General features: G+C 40.4%; 1 protein-coding gene across 2 annotated transcripts in view; it reads right to left on the reverse strand.

The window, feature by feature from the left end:
• nat16 (N-acetyltransferase 16) overlaps positions 1-19,933 on the reverse strand; it is a 36,745-nt gene extending 16,812 nt beyond the window's left edge. The window contains exons 1-2 of one of the 2 annotated variants that reach the window (XM_070992711.1): positions 19,747-19,933; positions 3,935-4,123 (exon numbers count right to left, since the gene is read on the reverse strand). In XM_070992711.1, coding sequence (XP_070848812.1) covers positions 3,935-3,993 — 59 coding nt within the window. In that variant the 5' untranslated portion in view covers positions 3,994-4,123; positions 19,747-19,933. The remainder of the gene's footprint in view (positions 1-3,934; positions 4,124-19,746) is intronic. The other variant, XM_070992712.1, reaches the window with a different exon arrangement.
• Positions 19,934-20,443: the final 510 nt, after the last annotated feature.

Consider the following 20,443-nt stretch of genomic DNA (forward strand, 5'->3'; position numbering starts at 1 on the left):
GTTCTAATTGCCCCCTTGACAATAAAGTCTATCTATCAATGAAGGATTAAAGAAAGTATATATGAATACATTTATTCTCCCAAAGGTAGTATGGCATACCCTGTACTAAGGCAACACACTATTCCCACTGCTTGTCTGCATGGCTTCAACATTGCCAGTTCGTTATCTTCAAGAATTGAACTACAATAACCTCCTCTTCTGCATGGTCTGCATCTACCAAATTGTGGATGGGTGGTTGCGAGACAGAGGATTACTGGGACTGAATGGGGTTGAACTAACAGAATGGCTTCACAGACACAGGGCAGCTTTATAATCTATAAGGATTCCACAATTGCATGAAGGCCAAGAAGCAGGAAAGACAGAAAGAGTAGGACTGCACTGAAATGCCACATCAACAGAAAGAACTAGAGCCAAGCCATCACCATGTAAAACATACCAGTCATCACATATCCATCTATATAGTACAGCGGCAGTGGGACAGCTGCAAACACCAAGACCTGCAAGCTCCTAACGAAGCTAGAAAGAAAGATTCCACCTGAAGTCCATCACCAGCTGTGCAACACCAGGAAAGAGGAGACTATCAGGACTACTGTTCTGACCCAAATGCAAACCAACAATGAGTACATCCATATCATGCCTTCCAAAGATGAACTGTTATTCCGGAGTGCAGCAGAAAAGGGCTGTGGAAGAGCAAGGAAAAGATGAATTTACAGATACCCACTGGCAGATGAAGTGGGGCTGACATTGGTATATCCTGTCAGGGGTGGTAAAAGACTGGATTCAACGATAGTAACAAGTCACTGAAAATGAAAGCACAAGCCAGGAACAGGGTCCAGGAGGACCCAAGGTGCAGACTGCATGATGACTCTGCATAAAGTGGCATGACCAATTTCAAGAAATCATGTCAGGGAAAATACAGCATATTCCCCAAAATAGTCAACAGAAGAAAGAGTGTTTGAGAATGCTAGAGCAGCCAGAAGTGACATCAACATCAAAATGAAAGAAGATGAGAGGTTGAAGAAATTCCAGGGATTCAAAGAAAAACCAAAAAATAAGCAGAGTGAAAGCAAAAGTGCCTCCAATCATGGAAGGAGGACTTAGGGATGTTCTCAACATAGAAATGCTACAGCAGACGCCAGAAACCATCTGCAGATTCTCCAGAAAAGTTTTAATAACTGCAAAGAATTGCACAGAATCGCCATATGCTAAAGCCTCTTGTTGAGAATCCAAGTTTGGGGAGGACAAGCATCACTCATACTGTATGTGAGATGGCACTAGTTTCACAAAACTGAATGAAGAGTCTGTCTAATGGCGGTCTGAACACGGCTTGTCATGCTTGCTCCCTTTGAGTCTCCCTCAACTCTCTCATCTGACATACACACAACATTAAAACTCCAAGAGGTGAGCTTGGAAAAGGGTTGTGAAAGAGTATAAATCATTTCTCCTGTTCGGCATATTACGTGTCAAGCCATGAGTAAAATATTCACACTAATGCAATATTAATTGGTCCAATCCTAGAGTCCAATTTATCCACAAAAAAGCCGGATGGCTTAGATATGTTTGACAACCCCAAAAAAGTGGCAAAATGATGAAAGTTGAAATGTTTCGAAAATGACATTTATTTCAAGATCTCGCATCTGTAACATTTCAAGACACAGATTTTACCTCCAATTTTAGAGTTCATGAGACACGTCTACAGACTATGCCAGTGAAATAACAATAATGCGTCAGCATTAATCTTAGTCAATCTTAGTCATTAGTCTTAGAGCCTGTCCACACTGGACACACAGTCCACTGTCACAATGCTTAAACCTTAAATCAGTACAGTAGTCTACACCTGCACCACAACTAGCTGCATGTTACTTGTACTTCAACTCTATTCCATGGGTGTATCTATGTAACAATTTGCCTGTCAGCACTATACAAACACTTCCTACTGTTCTGTACTTACTGAGTAAATGAAGAACAAGAGCATGCTATTCTTTTGCAAATGTGGATAACACACAGCACATCTGTTCCATCAGACTTGATGAACCAGGTGAACCAGGAACTCTCTAAAATACACTTTTTAGAGGGATATTGGAAAGTCCAGAAATGCTCAGTGCTTCTTCTGTACCTATTGTGCATTGTATGTACTAAGACATTCCACTACAGGGGTGCTATGTAAGTTGCTGCATCCACGGCCAGTAACTGAACAAAATATGACAACACTGAAAAGCTCAAAACCTACAGAATGTAAAGATAATCTCTGTATATTATATATAATATGTATATTGGATAAAATTTGTAATTTGTAAAAAATAAATGTATGTAGACTTTTGCAAAAATGTGGCCACATTTAACATAGTCTCAAGGGCATTATTCTGTGTTCATTCTTCGTTACTGTGGCTGTATTTTGTTACTGAAAGCCTTCTAAATGCTCTTGATGTCCTGTTAGTTTGTGGTTGTGCTGTGTTTGTTTCAGCACTGTCTTTTGATGCCATTAAGGGAGGGGATCCCTTTAGGGAAGTTGGTTGGTTTGTAGAGGCTAACACAGAAATGCTAGACATGTTCCAATAGTCTATCAATGGGCCATGTGAGCTGTAAGGGCATTTGTAGTGAAAACACTGTCTGGTCACAGCAGACACACAGACACACATACACACTGTGGACACTGGTATTTTTCCATCATGCTTTGATGCTTTGAAATGAGGTGTCAGGCGTGGCTGGGTAGCCTGGTCCTGCCAATGAGAGCAGTGCTGTTTGTTTTTGTGTTTCTGTCTCCCACTCTCTCTCACACACTCATTGATTCATTCTTCTCCTATTCATTCTCTCATGCTCTTGCTTCCTTCCTCTTCTGGGCTGGCAGTGTACTCCAAACAAAATGGAATTTGGCACATTTGCAACGACTGTTGAACTGCCATCAAATACGCCACTGCGAGCAAATGACAGTGTGCTCACTGCAGATTGGGGTCTCGTCATTTAATGATACCCATACCAGATAGGAGAGCTTTAGGCTTTAAACCGTAAGCTTGCTATTGCACTTTATTACACACACTGTGTTTTGACAGAGGTAAGAATAAGGTTTGTTGCATACCCACATGTTTTGGTTGGAGGGCTGTATGAGATGAGAGTTGCCTAAAGCTCCCCTACAACTGCACACTTGACACAAAATTCTACCACCAATGATAACAAAAATAACTAAGGATCAAAAATTACCTAATATAAAATCTTGATTCCAAAAAGTTGGGATGCTGTGTAAAACATCAATAAAGCTAATGTGATAATTTGCTAATCCCTTTTGATATCATCATCATGTTCAATTGAAAACAGTGCAAAGACAATACATTTAATGTGGCCCCTCATCAGCTTCAGTGATTTTTTGTACATATGTGCTTATTCTGAGACACATTTCAAACAAGTTGGGACAGGGGCAACACGAGACTGGAAAAGTTGTGGAATGCTCCAAAAAACCCGTTTGGAACATTCCACAGGTTCATTTGTAACAGGTGATCGTGTCATGATTGGGTATGAAAGGAGCAACATCAGTCGTTCATACGCAAGGATGGAGTGGGGTTCACCACTTTGTGAACACATTGTGTAAAGGAGATTACTGCATGGTGTCGGGAGCACTTTGTGAAACTACTGTCAGTATACACAGTTTCTTTGTAGATGATTGAATTCTTTTTTAATTTTATGTTTTACTGAGTGGCCCAACATGTTTGGAATCAGGGTTGTAGCTCCGCACGCAAAGAGAGATCGATTGGTATTATAGCAACTACAAATCAAAGTCAAATGTGGCACACATTCCTCATGAACACAACAAATTTTGATTTATTTGGAATATGCTGCCAGCTTTTTCTTGCCACACTTCCACACAGAATAGATAGGACCATCATACTGAAAAGAACAGGTCTCTTGAGCACCTGAATAATACAAAACCAAGGGAACACACCATGTCTTCAGTAGATTATCCTGTTGGTCAAGTGATGAGAATATGGACATCAAAATCATTCATGTCTCCTGGGTAGATCCTTGGCTCCAGTGCTTCGTGCCAGTAGGCTCCATGCTGACGCAAACACATAAGCATACCACTCTGTTGTGCGATAGCAGGATCCATGTCATTTTTCCCACGCAGCCAAGCCTATACATGAAACAAACCATTGACACACAGGCACCAGAAAATGATTAGTTGGTAAATCTGTCAATCAATCACTCTGTGCTTGTTGCCATTAAAATAAGAAAACTGTGCAATACACTTCGACATCTTCAACTACACTGGTTCATTTTGTGTATGTTTAATTATGCATTAAACATGCATATTCACAGAATTTCAGTAAATCTACCTGTTTCGATGCATCATGCCCCAAAATTCAAGTGATACTTCGCAGTTATTGTGAGAAGGCTTTTGACATTTTCACATTTCATTTAGGTGTATTTGCTTTAATTACATAAAATCAAAATCACTACTGACATGTCTTAACATTTCATCTTTCATAGTATATTTTGCTCTGATTATTAACTAAGGTAATGGCATTGTACCAGTAGAGGGCACACAGTTTACCGAACTGTTACAATGTCAATTCCAAAAAGTATTGTTGCAGCAGAGTCCCTCAACAGACTCATTGACTAGAATCTTAGTAGCAGCAAGTATAAATTTCTAAGCATGATATTTTCGTAGTTTGGATTAGTTTCATGTATAGTTCCCAAATAACATAATCTAAATGACTCTCTACAACGAAAGCTAAATGATGCCTAGTGGGCAGGCAATTTGAAACCCATGACTTATAATATCTGTGTTCAGTAAGATTAACTTTAAGATACCAATGGACTTACCATCACAAACTTTGTATCTAATACAGTTTTCCAGCAATCTTTTAAAATGTACCAGATGGATTATTATTTATGAAATTTCAAAATTGCCTGAAAGTCATCGGTGTGACAAGAAGTTAACTGTATGTAGCTTATTGACCTGTCACACACCCTATTATATCTTAGCATTTGAACATTGGGTTCCATCTCCTAAAATGCTCTTGTGGAATGATGTACAAAGAAATCTTAATCTTCACACACTGCGAAGTACAATGCAGCCATTCATTAAAGCAATATGGATTGCTCCATTGCCAGACATTATAAAGACAGAGGTCATGGTTAATGGCAGCCTTTAGATTTGCTGGTATTGAACCACCTACAGGTGAAACTCACTGTAAATAGATTTCTACAAAAGGAAATCTTCTTTAAAATTGAATCTTGAATAGCATGAAACTCAGCAAGCTATATGAATTGGGCTTACACACAAAGAAAATGACTTTAATGTATCCAAGGAGGTGTGTCTGGCTGTGTGAGTGACAGTTGTTTAGGTTGTCACATGAGGCCAACTGTGAAAAATTGCTGAATAACAAGAAAATCACCTCAGACCGCTCAATCCCTCACAAACTGGGTTGAGCGCATGCATTTGGCAGGTGCCAGTTGCTATCTCTCTGTATGTTACTAAAAGTGTCACTTTTATTATGCCTTAATTTTCCATGGAATAGGTAATGCATTTAATGTCAGAGTGTAACATATTTAGTTACTGATCTGACATAAAATTGTACTGAAAAAACAAGGGGTGAGGTAGACAATATTTCTGCCTCACTGAAGGGGGCTTGCGTGAGCCCACAGGTTCCTGCTTGTTCCTGCTGTTGTTCGTCTTCGCAGAGACGTCAAGCGCCAGCTTGATACGCTAGCTAAAAAATCAGAAAGTCAAGTGCACTGCAGCAGTTTATTTTTATTTCTTGGTCTGCCAAAAATGGAAGATTCTATATGAAAGCTTAAAATTTTCTCAAAACTGGACTTTTAATCAAAACGGGAAACGTTAAATAATGGAAGACCATTACTGGAGATAAACGGTTTCCTTCAAATGACTTGACAGAAGATAACTCACTCTTTTCAAATGGAGTAGTACACCCAAAAAGACTATTTGACTGTGCTACAAGAAACCACCTGTGCTGCTTTCCTGACTTTTGTTCTCAATGTGTGACGAAGTCTGGACGAAAACGGATTTTACGACTTTACCAAGAAAGATTAACTACTCACATTCAAAGCCAGATTGCTTTAAAAGGTTTTGGAACCTCAAGGATAGTTTGGCTTTCAACGAACAGCAGAGACTAAATATTCTATAAATAAGTCTATATATTTATATAGATCAAAATAAATATATCCATCCATCCATTTTCTATACCGCCTATCCCTTTTGGGGTTGTGGGGGGGGCTGGAGCCTATCCCAGCTGTCAACAGACGAGAGGCGGGGTACAACCTGGACCGGTCGCCAGTCGATCGCAGGGCAACACACAAGACAACAACAACAATCATTCACACACACACACACACACACACACACACACACCTAGGGGTAATTTTAGAGTCACCAATCAACCTAATGAGCATGTTTTTGGTCTGTGGGAGGAAGCCAGAGTACCCGGAGAGAACCCACGATGCACGGGAAGAACATGCAAACTTCGCACAGAAAGGCCCCGTCTGGGGTTCGAACTGGCAACCTTTTTGCTGTGAGGCACGCGCACTACCTGCTGCGCCACCGTGCTGCCTATATATATCCATATATTTATAAATATATGGATAGCTCGGAGATATTTTTCCAGAGGGATCGGCGAATGGATTTCATTTACATGTAAATGTAAGACCATACATACACTGCAGTATACGCTGGTATGCTAACCAAAAAAAAAAAAAAGTTTTGCAATTTTATCAAAAATGGGATGGGACTAGGAAAAACAGATCCAATATTTAAATTTAAGATTAAATTTTAACCTTAAATAAAATATTCTTTTGTTTTTATTGTTATCTTTTGGTTGAACAGCCTATACTAAAAATTGATCAAAGCATCAAAATGAAAGGTTTTTAAAAACAACTTAATATTTCAATTAAGGTCAAAATTTGGTTTTAAATTCACATATTTGTTTTTATGCAGTCTTTTTCCATTTTTGTCAAAATTGAAATCTTTTTTTTTTGTGCACACCACTCTGTACTTTCAATTGTGGAAGCTGAAGGGTGCAGAGCAAATGTGCTATCTCTGAGCTGCTATGAATTTAAGGCTCTTCCTTGGCCAAATACGTACCTATGTGTGTGTAAAGAATGCTGATATGAGATATGAAACATAACCAGCAGTCAATGTGCAAGCTGCCAATTGGATGGTGAATTTAAGCTACTCTATTGGGTTCATATGTTTGTAAACCTGACTCTGAAAGAGTCACCAACCACGAACCGAACCGCACGTCACTGCACCTACAATACTGTCCTTTCATCCCTTACCAAGAGATTACCGTTGGCCTCATGGGACAAGCTTAATGACTGTCATTCCCACCAGCCAGTTAGAACTGAAAAACCCCTTGGACAAGAGGCAAAACGTTTTTTAGGTTTCGACAAATCCAGTTGTCCTTGATTCAGCCCTCCTTGGATAACCATGACCATAATGTACCATCTGAAAATCAAAACCCTCCATGTTGAGAGAAGCATGCCACCCAATACTGGGTCTCATTCTTTATCAGGTTGTTTAATAGGTCATCGCATGGAATTTACCTAATGAATTAAAAACTGATTCAAAATTCCCTTCACCTAAATTATCAATATACTACCTGTGTAAGCCAAATGTCATTATAAAGCAACAGCAATTTTTAATCGGAAAAAATCTGCAATGCACCAACATGACTGATTCACTTTAAAATCTGTTTCCAATATCCGCCATTGTTTTAAGTGGTTTTCAGAAAGACATGGCGCCTTTACCATTACTGTTACATTTGGCTTTGACAGGAGCCTTGGATGACCAGAGAAGTACAAAATTATTTTAAGGGATACGGTGTAATCCCTGCACATCTGTCAGAATTTGGTAATCTAAGATATGATAACCTCCCCATTAAACATAGGACAAGATATACAGCATATAACGCTCTTTTATGCAATATATGTGTTTCTGTCACTACACCAAATAGTCCACTGTCTACATGGATTTAGTGTTGTAGAAGGGATGTGTAACACGAAAATGAAAATATTGTTGTATGTAAGTGCAGTGAAATATTTCAGATTTTAGTCCAACTGATTAACTGTCACTCGCCAAATGTGTGTTGAAATGTTAAGCTGCTACCGCCATTGTCCAGTTTTCAGACAAAGTATCAATAAAGTTTGTTCCAATGGAATGCAATTATCTTGCTTTAGGGAATTCAAGAGCACTAACACTCCTCTTATCAGTAACTTTGCAGGAAACCAGAGACGGTATTTTTGAAACTGCTGAAAGGAACATAAAGATAAAATAAATAATCTTTCGACTTTATTCTTAACCTCAAACTTTATGAAAAAAAGTTCTTTCTCATTATTCTTTTGACTTCAAAGAATGCTTAAATTTGAAGTCACTATGTCTGGCATCTGATCTTTCTTTTACTTTGGTGCCATCTGGTAGTACGATCAAGCTGCAACCCACCCTCAACCAGCTGCCAGTCAAACACATGCACACACACAAAAACATAAAAAGTCCACATGCCATAGTTTTTGGAGCTGGTTTGTAGTCTGTCTACGTCGTATGCCTGGATCAGACAGAAACTACACTATTCGACAGACATGGATACTGGAAGACAACCAATTCCGCATTTAGGACACATCACAAGAAACCAGTGGGAATACTATCGCGTCCGAGTCTTTTATCTTGCCTTGACTAGTCTGACAGTTTTTACAGTGGGCTCCAAGTCACCATGGTAGTTGACATTCCAGATCCCACAAGTCCATATGTGGCTCCTGCAGAATCACCTTTGGATACCATGCAGATTGTGAAAGATTGTAAGCTAATATTGGTTTGTCTCTGGAGCCCAAAGGCCATGACCTTAGGGAAAGATGTGTGGTCTCATCCAAGCATGAGATGGCTGCAGTAAAGACATAAGTGAGGGTGGATGTTTCAAGAATGTTTTGGAATTGTACAAAGACAAGCAGTTAGTAAGGTACTGCCATTTGGACAGACACGGCTTATCATCTCTTATGTAATATAAATTGAAATTTGATATCTCCAAGTACACTGTGGAGGAATGCAATTGCAGCAGAGATAACAGCTGTTAAACACCATGTTTAGCCATTGGGGAAATGCAGTTGGTCAATGTAGACAGTTTGAGACCAATCAGCCAAGAATCTGCATGGCAAATCACTTTCCCAACAGCTCCACACATTGTTGTTAGGTTTGTTGAATTTCAAACCGCCCACTTTACTCATCGGGGAAGAAAGACATGCAGTTTGGTGCTTTTTCCTGTTATGTTTGGATTAGAGTGAGTGAGTGAGTGAGTGAGTGAGTGAGTGAGTGAGTGAGTGAGTGAGTGAGTGAGTGAGTGAGTGAGTGAGTGAGAAAGCTTTAATAACTACAAAAGATAATAATGAAGCTTGGAATAGAAATGTTTCCTCAATAACTGGTGAAATGAAGTAATCTGTAAAAGGATAAGTAAAAAAAGACGCAAAAAAAAGTTTTTCTTCATTTCATTTTTATTTTTAGAGAGCATAAGTTTTTAATGCTCATTCACGGTTCTTTTCGCAAAGACTGGATCCATTCTTCATGAAAAAAACATGGTCTGTGCCTTTGGCTGGTAACAGACCAGCCAGGGGAAGAATGAACAGCAAAGGAGATGAGGGAGCTGTGTTTTTTTTTTTTTTTTTGAAATAAAGAAAGCTGTATTATGTTATGAATTTTGACATTTGTGTGTAATGAACTACCAAATAATAAAAAAAACTATTAACAATTTATTACTTACCTTGGCAATCACTCTATGGTCCATCAACTGGCATCTGAGGAACCATGACCCACTATTTGAAGCATTGCTTTCTCCAGACACTCACTGAACCACTTCAGCAAATGTGTTTAATGGTTTAAGACCGCCACCTTTACAGTGTAGCATTGGTCATAAATAATGCGCTGAGGCACTATGCATAATTCAGAATAGGGTAGTTTAGGTTTACCAGTTGCTGCAGTTGATTCCTTGTAAACTGCAATCCCCATGACAAGATGTTTTACCACATTCCTCAGAGTCACAAACAACAACAGTAATGCTGGAAATAATATTGTGTGCAATTTTCTTTCCATGCCTTTTTTCTGTTTCTGTGTTACTAAATTTTCCTTTTATTTAATGTTTTGTGTCACAAAAAGAAAATAATAGCAATAATAATAAAATTTGATGTGATCGGACAACAAAATGATACACATAATGTGTTTAAAGACTTAAGAGTTATTAATGGAATAGGTGTACAATAATTCCTTATTTCCAAATGCCTGTTTCCTGTGAGCTGTGATGTGATTGTTAAGGAGAGGTTCTGCAGTGGTGTCAGCCAAATGCAAATTAACAGCTCTTGAAGTCCATCTGAAATTAAACTATATGCTTTTTTCTGCATTAACCTCTAATGCTGTGTCTGGGAGCTGTTTTGCCTTGGAGCTTGAGGTTTAGTTCTGAGAGGTGCTTGGTATAATTCTTCAAGAAAAACTGACAGTTTAGAACAATTTTACTTTGTCCCATACTAGCAGTTCCACAGCAGCAAGAAGGCACTCCTTCAGAAATGCTGCTTCTGAATGAGATTTTAACTTCTTAAAAATTAGCTCGCTCACTACAAAACTTGCCTGCATAACACTGTCTAATAACAGTCAGAATACGGTCTAGTGAAAGGTGCTTGCCGGGCATCCAAACTCTGCTGAAGAACATTAAGTGCATTTGTCCTTGCAGGTCATCCAGTTTAGCATGTCCAAGTTGTAATGATGCTCAAAAGATGATGCATGATGCATTGACGTGACATCATCGACGGCTATGTGCACGTTGCATTCAGGAACCACTCAGAAGTACATGTTAATCTTTTACTTTACCACCGAGAGAAGGAGGTTTTCAGGACCAAGGGACCCAGTGGGGAAGGCTAGCTGGTGGGGAATAGTGGTAGAATAGGCACCAGAACCAGAACTGGGTGAGCAGGGAAACAGGTTCAGAAGCCTGACAGTGAACATGGCTGGAGCACGACCAACCACAACCTCCAAGACCAATGGAAGACAGCTTGACAACAGGGAATACAGTACTAAGGTGGTTTACAGCAGCTCCGACCAGGACTCTGACCAGGATGACAAAGACATGGTGGGTTCAGGCAGGGACAGGAGCAGGATGAAGTGGGAGAGCAGCAAAAGGAAGGAGCACACCTCCGGAGGCCTGAGTGGGGGTTAAGGCAGGGTCAGTCCAGAGGCCCCAGGAGCCAAACCCAGGAAGAAAACCACCTTGGTTAGCTAAGTGCCAGTCATGCAGTTCTTATGGGATTACTTTGTAAGTATACATCATCGATTGTGTTGATAAGTGTGCAAATATGAAGTGAAGTTTTGTGTTTCACTGTGCTACATTACAGAGAACTACAAAACTCTAACTGTAAACATTCTTTCTGCTGAGAAACATTCTTTCTCAATCCTAGGGCTCAAACCATGTTCTGATGCCCCCAAAACACATATTTAGGTTATTAAAATAATATCATGATTGTCAGTCCAGTTCTAATTAAAGGAATAGTTCAACATTTTGAAAAATACGCTGATTTGCTCCCTTGCAGTTGCACAAAAGGATTGATTCCACTCTGATATCTTTCCATTTAATATGAAACTACAACAAGCAGCCAGTTAGCTTAGCTTAGCACAAAGACTGGAAACAGCTTGCCTGGCTTTGTCCATGGATAAAAAGTGCAAGAGTGGCTCACTGGTCTCTGTGGCACAAAGGAATAAAATCTGTCAGACTTTGGATACGCATACAATACTTGTTGGTACAATCAAATCATTGTTGGTTTTGGTCTGTACAAGAGATTTGTTGAGAGTGAAAATACAGAATATCACCATCATTACCTTTTATTTTAGTTAGTTTCAGTTTCATTGTCAGATTTAGGACAGAATTATTTTGAGTACAACACACTGCTGCGAGCAGAGATTGATCCTGTTCATCCTGCCACACTGCTGTTATTTGCCCAGGGTCATCATCATGCACAAATACTGAGTAAAAATACGCTCTAAAAATAGTTTGTGCATAAATGTATGCCATGCCATGTAACTGCAACTTTGTGAACCAGGTTTTCTTAAAACTAGGCATCCTGTTGACACGGCATTTCACAAAGCTGGATTCTGCCACATGCCAAATACGTGTACAAGTAAATGCAGTGAATGCTGGCAGCTCAAAGCACTCCTGCTGTAAGATCAATGAGGGTCACAGGGAGGAGAGGATGGCTGTGGGGGATGGGGGATGGGATTATGTGTGTGTCATTACACCCACATTACACATACCTGTGGGTGTAATAAATATGATGAAACAGTGGAAGGGAGAGTTAAGAGAACAACAGAAATGACGGCTTTGTGTTTTGTACTTTTGTGTCAACTCTGTCGAATTTCAGGAAGAGACAGTGAATGAGGCAAATCACACACACACACACACACACACACACACACACACACACACACACACACACACGGACTAAACCCTATTTGCCTTTGCAGCAGTTCATCATGGATAAGGCCAATCTGCAAACAATGAAAGTGCAGGTGGACAACATCATCCTCCACCACCTCTCCTGGTCTCATTCTAGATTTCTCCAAATCCTCCAACTCCTCCTAGCCTCCTCTTGACCCTTCACCTCTTCCTTGCCTCCTTCTATTTTAGTCCAAACCCTCCTAACTTCCTCCTAGCCTCATTCTTCAGCTCCTCTTAACACCCCCACCCCCTCTTCTTCTTTCCAGCCTCCCTATCACACCCCTCCTCCTGCTTCTCTTCTGCTCTCCTATTTCTTCTTTCTCTTTTCCTCCTCAGCTGGCCTCACCTCTGAACAGCAGCACCCATACAGTCATTAATCTCAATGTCTCTTCAGTGTGTGTGTGTGTGTGTGTGTGTGTGTGTGTGTGTGTGTGTGTGACAATCATTTATTAAACATTATCTTTCCACCAGCAACTCTAGCAATTCTTGGCAATTTGACAACTGATTCTGTCCCCCATGTGTTTGTCAAGTAAAGCCGTAAGAGATACCTTCAACTTATTTTCAGTCATTAGGAATTTATTTCATTAACATTAAAATGTTCTAAATAAACATGAAAATCTGCAGCTGTGATGCCACTCACCCACACGTGTGCATTACAAATGTGGGTGAGTGGCATCACCTAAACTTTATATCTTTCTAGATTTCTTTTTTTTGTTTGTTTTTTATAATGACTGTTATATGACAGTATTACAAAAATAAAAGGGATACTCCACTCAAAACGAAAATCATTTAAGGTCTTTTTACCCTATTAGCAACTTAAGGGAACACATCTTATGAGATGAGAGAAATAAGAAAGAGAATACAGTATGTGAGTGAGTTTTGGAAGGAGGAGCCTGCTGCATATGGCAGCAACAGACACACATACCGACAAACACGCAGCAGAGGGCAGCAGAGGGGGCTTTCGTCCAACAACAAACCAGGTCAGCTTGTGTTGCAGTATGAAGTGTGGAGATAACGTGACACTACACAAAAGTCAACTTAAAAAAAATGTTTCCCACGTCCAGCCTTCTACTCTGGTTATTAAATTAGCTTCAAATGAGGCTTAACATTCACACAGTTTCTCTCGACTATCCCTCAATGCACTGGCATTGCTCCAGCGTGTGTGCCTAACAACTAACCGCATACAGCATAAGAATGGGTTGGACTTTACATACTGCATGTTTAAAGCTGGCAGGCATAGCAGCACAAGCCAAACACATGGAAGCATCAGTCAGATTATCAACAACACACATAAACTACACCCAAGGTAACAGGTACAGAACCATGTCTCCAATTCCTGTCTGCATAAACATCCACTGATATTTATCCTGCCCCTGTTTGCATGGGGAGAGAGAGACAGAGAGACTGGACTGTGTGAGTTAATCTGTTGACAAAAGTGGGAAGAATAGGATGTCCATGTTGTGCTTTCCTATTTTTTCTCTCCCTTCCATGATTAATACAATAATGCCTCCACGCTTTCAATTCCAAATACCAAACTGTCAAAAGACATCAGATCACATCCAAACCTGTCTCCCTCTCGCCCCATCTCTCTCTCCCTACAACAGCCATAAAAGCTGTGACAACTGAAAGTATTTTGAGAGTCACTATGTAAAAAAAGAGGGGATTATCATGTACTATGATGATAATGTTAATGATAATGATAATGATAATGATAATGATAATGATAATGATAATGATAATGTGGGTGGTGTTAATGATGATGATGATGGTTGGGTGGGGTGGGGGGGGGTTCAACAACAACACACCTGCCCCATCACTATCTGAAGCTGCACTATAATCCAAAGTTTTTATTAACAATGGACTGAATTACTATTTGCAGTGTGAAAGGAGTCACTCGTGTCGAACCCAGATTTTTGAGACCTGTTGAGCTGTGATACTGCACATGTAAAATGGTCGTGTTTTCCCAAATTAGGGAGGTGGCAAGTGCAAACTGAGATTGATCAAAAGTCAGAATAAGACCCAGGTTGAAAAGAATGAGATTTTAGCTTTAAATTCATCAGACGAAAATATGACGATATAACGACTAATTTGCCATATCAATTTTATAAATGATAATTTGTGAGATGCTTTCAACTTGTTTGCTGATGGCATGATTGATGCTGTTTCCCTACAGACACTATGCCTCCCAAATTACTCTTGCAGCCTACATGCAATTTAAAACCAAAAATTCATGCAATAATAATACAATAAAATAATATAACAATAATACCTGTGCATTAATGTCGTATCATATTATATTAACAAAATAAAGTTCTACCTAAAGCTTAATAAGAATGAACCAAATATTCTGAATTCTTGTATCTGTAAACTTTTCTTTAGAAATGTTTATCACTGAGCCAGATCCATTTTCAAAAACTAAGTATGCTTTACATGTAGAAGGAGAATTATCCAGGCAATATTGGTCCTACCCCTTCACTTTGTGCACTCTCATGTAGTCTAGTGTGTCTCATTTCCATTTGGGATGAAGGGGTAATGGTTATCTGGAGTCCAGATGGACCGCCAAATGGAGGATTTCCACATGAATAGTCAAATCAAGTGAAGAATTTTCCCAGAATGCATTGTTACTGGGGCTGAGGAATGTGTAAAAATGTATTCTAAACATCTTTATATTATTTAAAAGAAAAACAAAACAAAAAAAATCTTGGAATGTCTTCTGTACATGTAGTGGTTTACAATATTTTACTAATTGTTCATGATTAGTATCAAACAATTTCTTTCTGACCTGAACCACTGCAGCCTCTTCAAAACTCTGATACCTACAGTACTTTCTGTTGTCCTCTTCTGCAACTGGCATCCCAATTCAGAGTTAGAAATCTACCACTATTCCTTGTACATTAACTCCATACCAAAGGGTCATTACCCAATCAAGAGCACTTTGAGACAAGTGATAAGGTTACAGGAGAAGTAATAGGATAGGGCCCATGTCTGTTAATTTCACACGAGTCTTCCTTACATACTTAGCAGGTAAAACTACACCGAAGAGTCTGTCTAGATTCTCGTTTTGCAGAAGCATTTGTAGGTCTCTAATCACTTTGAATGCATTCTTCTTCTTCTTCTTCTTCTAGTAAAATTTAGTCAGAGGTCCATACATGCAACTTACAAGAATATGTACAGGTGCCACTATGGCTAACATTTCCATCAATACTGTGGCTAACTGTGTGCATTGTTGGCCATTATTTGTGGTGGCATGGCTCTAAGGATGGTAGTGTTCGTGGGGTTGTCACACTCTGAGTGCAGAGTGAATTATTTCTACAGCTATTGGATGCACTGGCAAGAATCTCAGTGGTTTCCAGACAATGAATTCCAATGATCTGTTAATGATAACACTGGATTTTAGTCACATTGGACTGCAGGCAATGCTGCTTCAGTTCCCTGTTGGTTGCCTATAATGTATGGGTGAAAACTGGTAAATACAGTAGCTCCCTTATGACATCAATCTCAATCAGAGGGTTTCAGAATCATGTTTTGGCAAGATCCAGTAACAATTAAGCCCTAGGGCTCTATTTGCGACTCCGCTGCCGGCGCGGCGCAGGCGTGGCACAAAGTCAGGTCCGCTGCACCGATGGGGTGTGGTGGCGCAGACTTTGGTATTTTCGTGCACTGTGCTGCCAGCGCATCTCCTCCTCCTTCTCATCTCAGTCCCACCCAGCAGCGTAACTCAGAAAGAGGGAGGGGAGAAGGCGTGGAGTGGGTTTGACACAGCCAAGTCAAATTTTCACCAATCACAGCAGCTCCTCGCCTCACCTTTAAGAACGCTGCTGGTGAGGAGCATGGCAAGTTTCGAGGATGACTGAGCCCGCACAGGAAAGTGTACGACGCCCAAACTTCTCCCAGGAGGACACTGATGTCACTCATGTCTCATGACATCCATTTGTATTACTTTGCACACCCGTTTGTATATACTGTTTATTTTTTCTCAGTATATATATATTGTTTTATATTCTGTTCTATATTTTGTGGTATATTTTGTTTATATATATATTCTCAATATAAATATTTTGTTTTTATATTTGCTTTTTATATAATATATATATTTATTTATAGGGGAAATTGTTTTTGTTGCAGTGCTCCTTACAAGAATAAAATTAGAAAAGAAAGAAAAGAGAGAGAACTATATAGTAATTTCCCCTATAAATAAAGGATTTCTGATTCTGATTCTGATTCTGATGTCTAAATATGAGGTCCTTAGATGGTAAATCCTCGGCCTCCTCCTCATCCTCCTCCAAAAAGCAATGATGTACTCCATCTTTGTAGATAACGTCAAGCATTACAATGATAACATTTATATTTGTAATGAAATGACGTGGGTAATAGCGGACAACAATCATCATTCTGTCTCTTGAGTGCTCTGAGATAGAAGCAGTATATATGCTCTGTAGGATGCCACAGCTGTTTCTGGTTGGCACAGCAACGTTAACTGATTAGTTCGCATCCCCGTTTCACCTGTGTACATTCGCGTGCCGAACGCGCTTGCAATGTGGTCAGATGAGATACTGATCAAAATATAGGTCTGACTGTATGTGCTGACTCAGATAGTTGCATTGAATCGTGGTTGTTGCTAATTATTGATCGCAGTGTGCGTTCGATGACTGACCGAGCACTGCTGAAAACACCGTTAAAACCACGCTGCCGTCTTGTTGACGGTGTGATATATGGCGTCATCAACCACGTTTTCAGTGGATAGCGGTTATTACCTAGCAGCCACCCATCCAGAGGGGTGTCCCCCTGAAAGACTGTACGGATGCTAGAATTCGCCAGGATGAATGAGTCATGTGCTGACCTGGGGAAAGTGGCATATACGTTTGTCACCAGGCAATTTGAGTCACAGATCACCAGACATCCCTGTTTCACCTGTGTACATTCGGTCAGGTTGAGTGACCATTATGCGAGCCGAACGCGCTTGTGATGTGGTCAGATGAGATACGGATCAAAATATATAAATCTTGGTCTGACTGTATGTGCTTTTTGATCACAGTGAAATGCCAGACACTGTGGAAACCTGACTGTGAGGTGTTGGTGGCGTGAGCACACGACTCCGCCACAAGCTTTCAGCGCACTTTTACACCGCCGGCGCAGACCAAAATGGTCGAAAATCCCAATGCACCGCCTCATTATGCCGACACATCCCCCCTACTGCGCCGCAACGGCCATCCTGGCGCACCTCTGTACGCCTCGGTTTACCAAAATACCAAGTGCGCCGTGCGCCTGTCTGCACTTCTTGAAAATACCACTGCGCAGGTGGGGCAGCCTGCGTCGCGCTGGCAGTGGAGTCGAAAATAGAGCCCCTAGTGTAGAAGAGAACTCTAAATATAGAAACATCCCTGATAGCTGCAGGCTGCATCCTTATCTTCAGCTGCCATAAAGTGTTTGTGGTTTGTTGTCAAAATTCGGTATAGCTGTGAGTGAAAATGCAAGCCTTTGAGAGTTGGAGCCCAAGTTTCTTCAGTATATATTAGAAATTCTACAATCACTGCGATGAAAAGCGAGCTCACATAGCCTAAACTGCCTTACACCAACGTAAGATCAGGTAATGTTACATCGGAAAACGAAATATCCAGGGGATCATCAAGTTAACTCATTGTAAAACACACTTCATTCAAACTTGACAGAAGCAAAATAAAACTCACCAAACCCCGCCTTGTCTTTCCACTGTTACAACAATCACTAACTCTGGTTAGGTCTGCGAGTTAGATGTGAAAATATGAAAATATTCCAACTCTAAATGCAGCTTTTCCACGCTGGTGATGATCAACCTTCCTCTTCTGCATGCCGTGTGTTCATTGTCCCCAGAGACAGACTCGAGGTCAGAGCCGCTGATGACCTCAGTAGTGTTTTCTCTGCCACCAGACCAGGCTTCATGGGTCTCGGAGGCAGTGGTCGGTCCTGACCCAGCGGTATTCACTGGAAGGCTGCTGAGCCTGGTTCCATTGCCTGCATGTAAACACCAACAATCCCCTGGGGTTCCGAACTCTAGGAAGGGGAGACTCTGGTCCACCAATAGGGCCACTCTGACAGGTGGCCGATTCTTACACATTATACCCTTAATTTACACTGTTATTAAGCAGAGAAAAGATGAAAATACTCATGTTTACACAGCTGGTGCTATCTAATTTCTGGCATATTGGCTTGAATGATTAATCAATGTGTTTCAATTCCACAATCAAAAATTAGTCAATTGACAAATCAACTAATCATTCCAGCCCTGGATTAATCAAAAATGAAAATAACCATTGTTAGTTGCAACTAATAACAGCTGTTAAATCGTGACAAAATACGTGCCAGAACCCAAAAAATAGCCTCTGACCCCACTCTAAGATGTTCTGGATCCAGTTAAGCCTGACTGACAGGTTTGTAAATGTCACAAATGGCTGCAGACTGCATCCTCATCATCACCTGCCATTGAATGAGGTGTTTCTGTTATTTTGACCAAATTTCCCAAAACAAGAAATGTTATCCAACACACACTACAGCCTCAATGACCACCCCTCTAACACAGCCAAAATAAAACCAAACATATGAACAAAACCTGAATATTACAATCTCTTAAAATGAGAATTAGATTATTTATTTATTTATTTTGTGCATTGTATTACAAGTGCAATATTGTATTTGACTTTTTAAATGTGTTTTGAGTTCAATTAGTTTGTGCATATTCTCATATATGTCGTATTACAGGATTAGGTCAGCAGATACAATGGATGAATTGGACGAAATTGAATTTGACCATAATGACCTTAATGCCATGTTATAAGGCATTCCATGTTTAGCAACGTTCATGGCACCGTGAAAAACTGGCACCTAATGCAACCTTTATGATGGTAACGCGAAAAGATTTTTTTCAAGGTTTAAGCTTCATATTCTGCAGTGCGTGTCGTCATTAGTGATGGGTAACCACCGCGATAACAGAAAGGATGAAAAAGAGCCTAATACATCCGACAAGGTCACTATCCTGCCACTACTGAGAAGCCTGCAGGCCATTTTAATAATATTATATAACATATTTGGAGATTTAAATCAAACAATATCATAAAAATCCGATACGTCATAATGAGCACGGCGGGCCTACTAAGCACCATCCAACACCGCACGCGCTCCATTGCCATTATAGAGATGTTATAGGCTGGTAATTTTCCTTCAGACTACCTATAGGACAGCACTGAGCCATCCGTTATCTAACCGGCAGCCGCTCTCCAGCCGTCTGCTCTGCGGGGCTTACCGCGGATGATGGCTGTGGCGGTGTCCTTGGTGTCCTGGTCGGAGGAGACAGGATGGGAGACGGTATTACGGCTGATGCACGAGCTGCACAGTTCCGTTGTCGTGATGAATGAAAGACCGACAGAGCGGCTCTGTCGATGATCCACTGAAGACTCAACCCGAACCACAAGCCCCGCCCCTCCCAGTTCGCACGTCAAGCCTCCGTACTGGACACACTGGAGCAGCACAGCATCACCGCAGCCCTCCCCCTCTGCTGTTTGTGTGTGTCTGTGTGTGCGCCTGTGTGTGCGCACGCATGCGTGTGTGCGTGCATGTGTCTATATCAAAGGGACGTGATGAGACTTGGAAGAAGCTCGAGTTGTTGGGAAATACACCGCATTTCTGTCTTTCTTCTAAAATTTTGAATCAGAGTAGAAGTGTTTTTTTTTTTTTTTGTGAATAAAAATACAATCAGACCTAAAATAAAGGATAATACACTTAGGGCTTCTTATAAATAGGCTAACATCATGTGCACTTGCTTCAAAGATGTTGAATTCAGGATTTTATTCTCAAATTATGTTTTAGCTATTTGACAGAGAGCAATTTGTAGCCGTTGATGATTGCAGGTCACGTCACAAAGGTCCGAGCTTTCTCAACTGGTGCCACAAGGATCTATTCTTAGTCCACTGCTTTTATTAAATTTATGTCAATGACCTGCC

The sequence above is a fragment of the Chaetodon trifascialis genome, chromosome 23 (assembly GCF_039877785.1).
Source record: "Chaetodon trifascialis isolate fChaTrf1 chromosome 23, fChaTrf1.hap1, whole genome shotgun sequence".
Lineage (NCBI taxonomy): Eukaryota > Metazoa > Chordata > Actinopteri > Chaetodontiformes > Chaetodontidae > Chaetodon > Chaetodon trifascialis.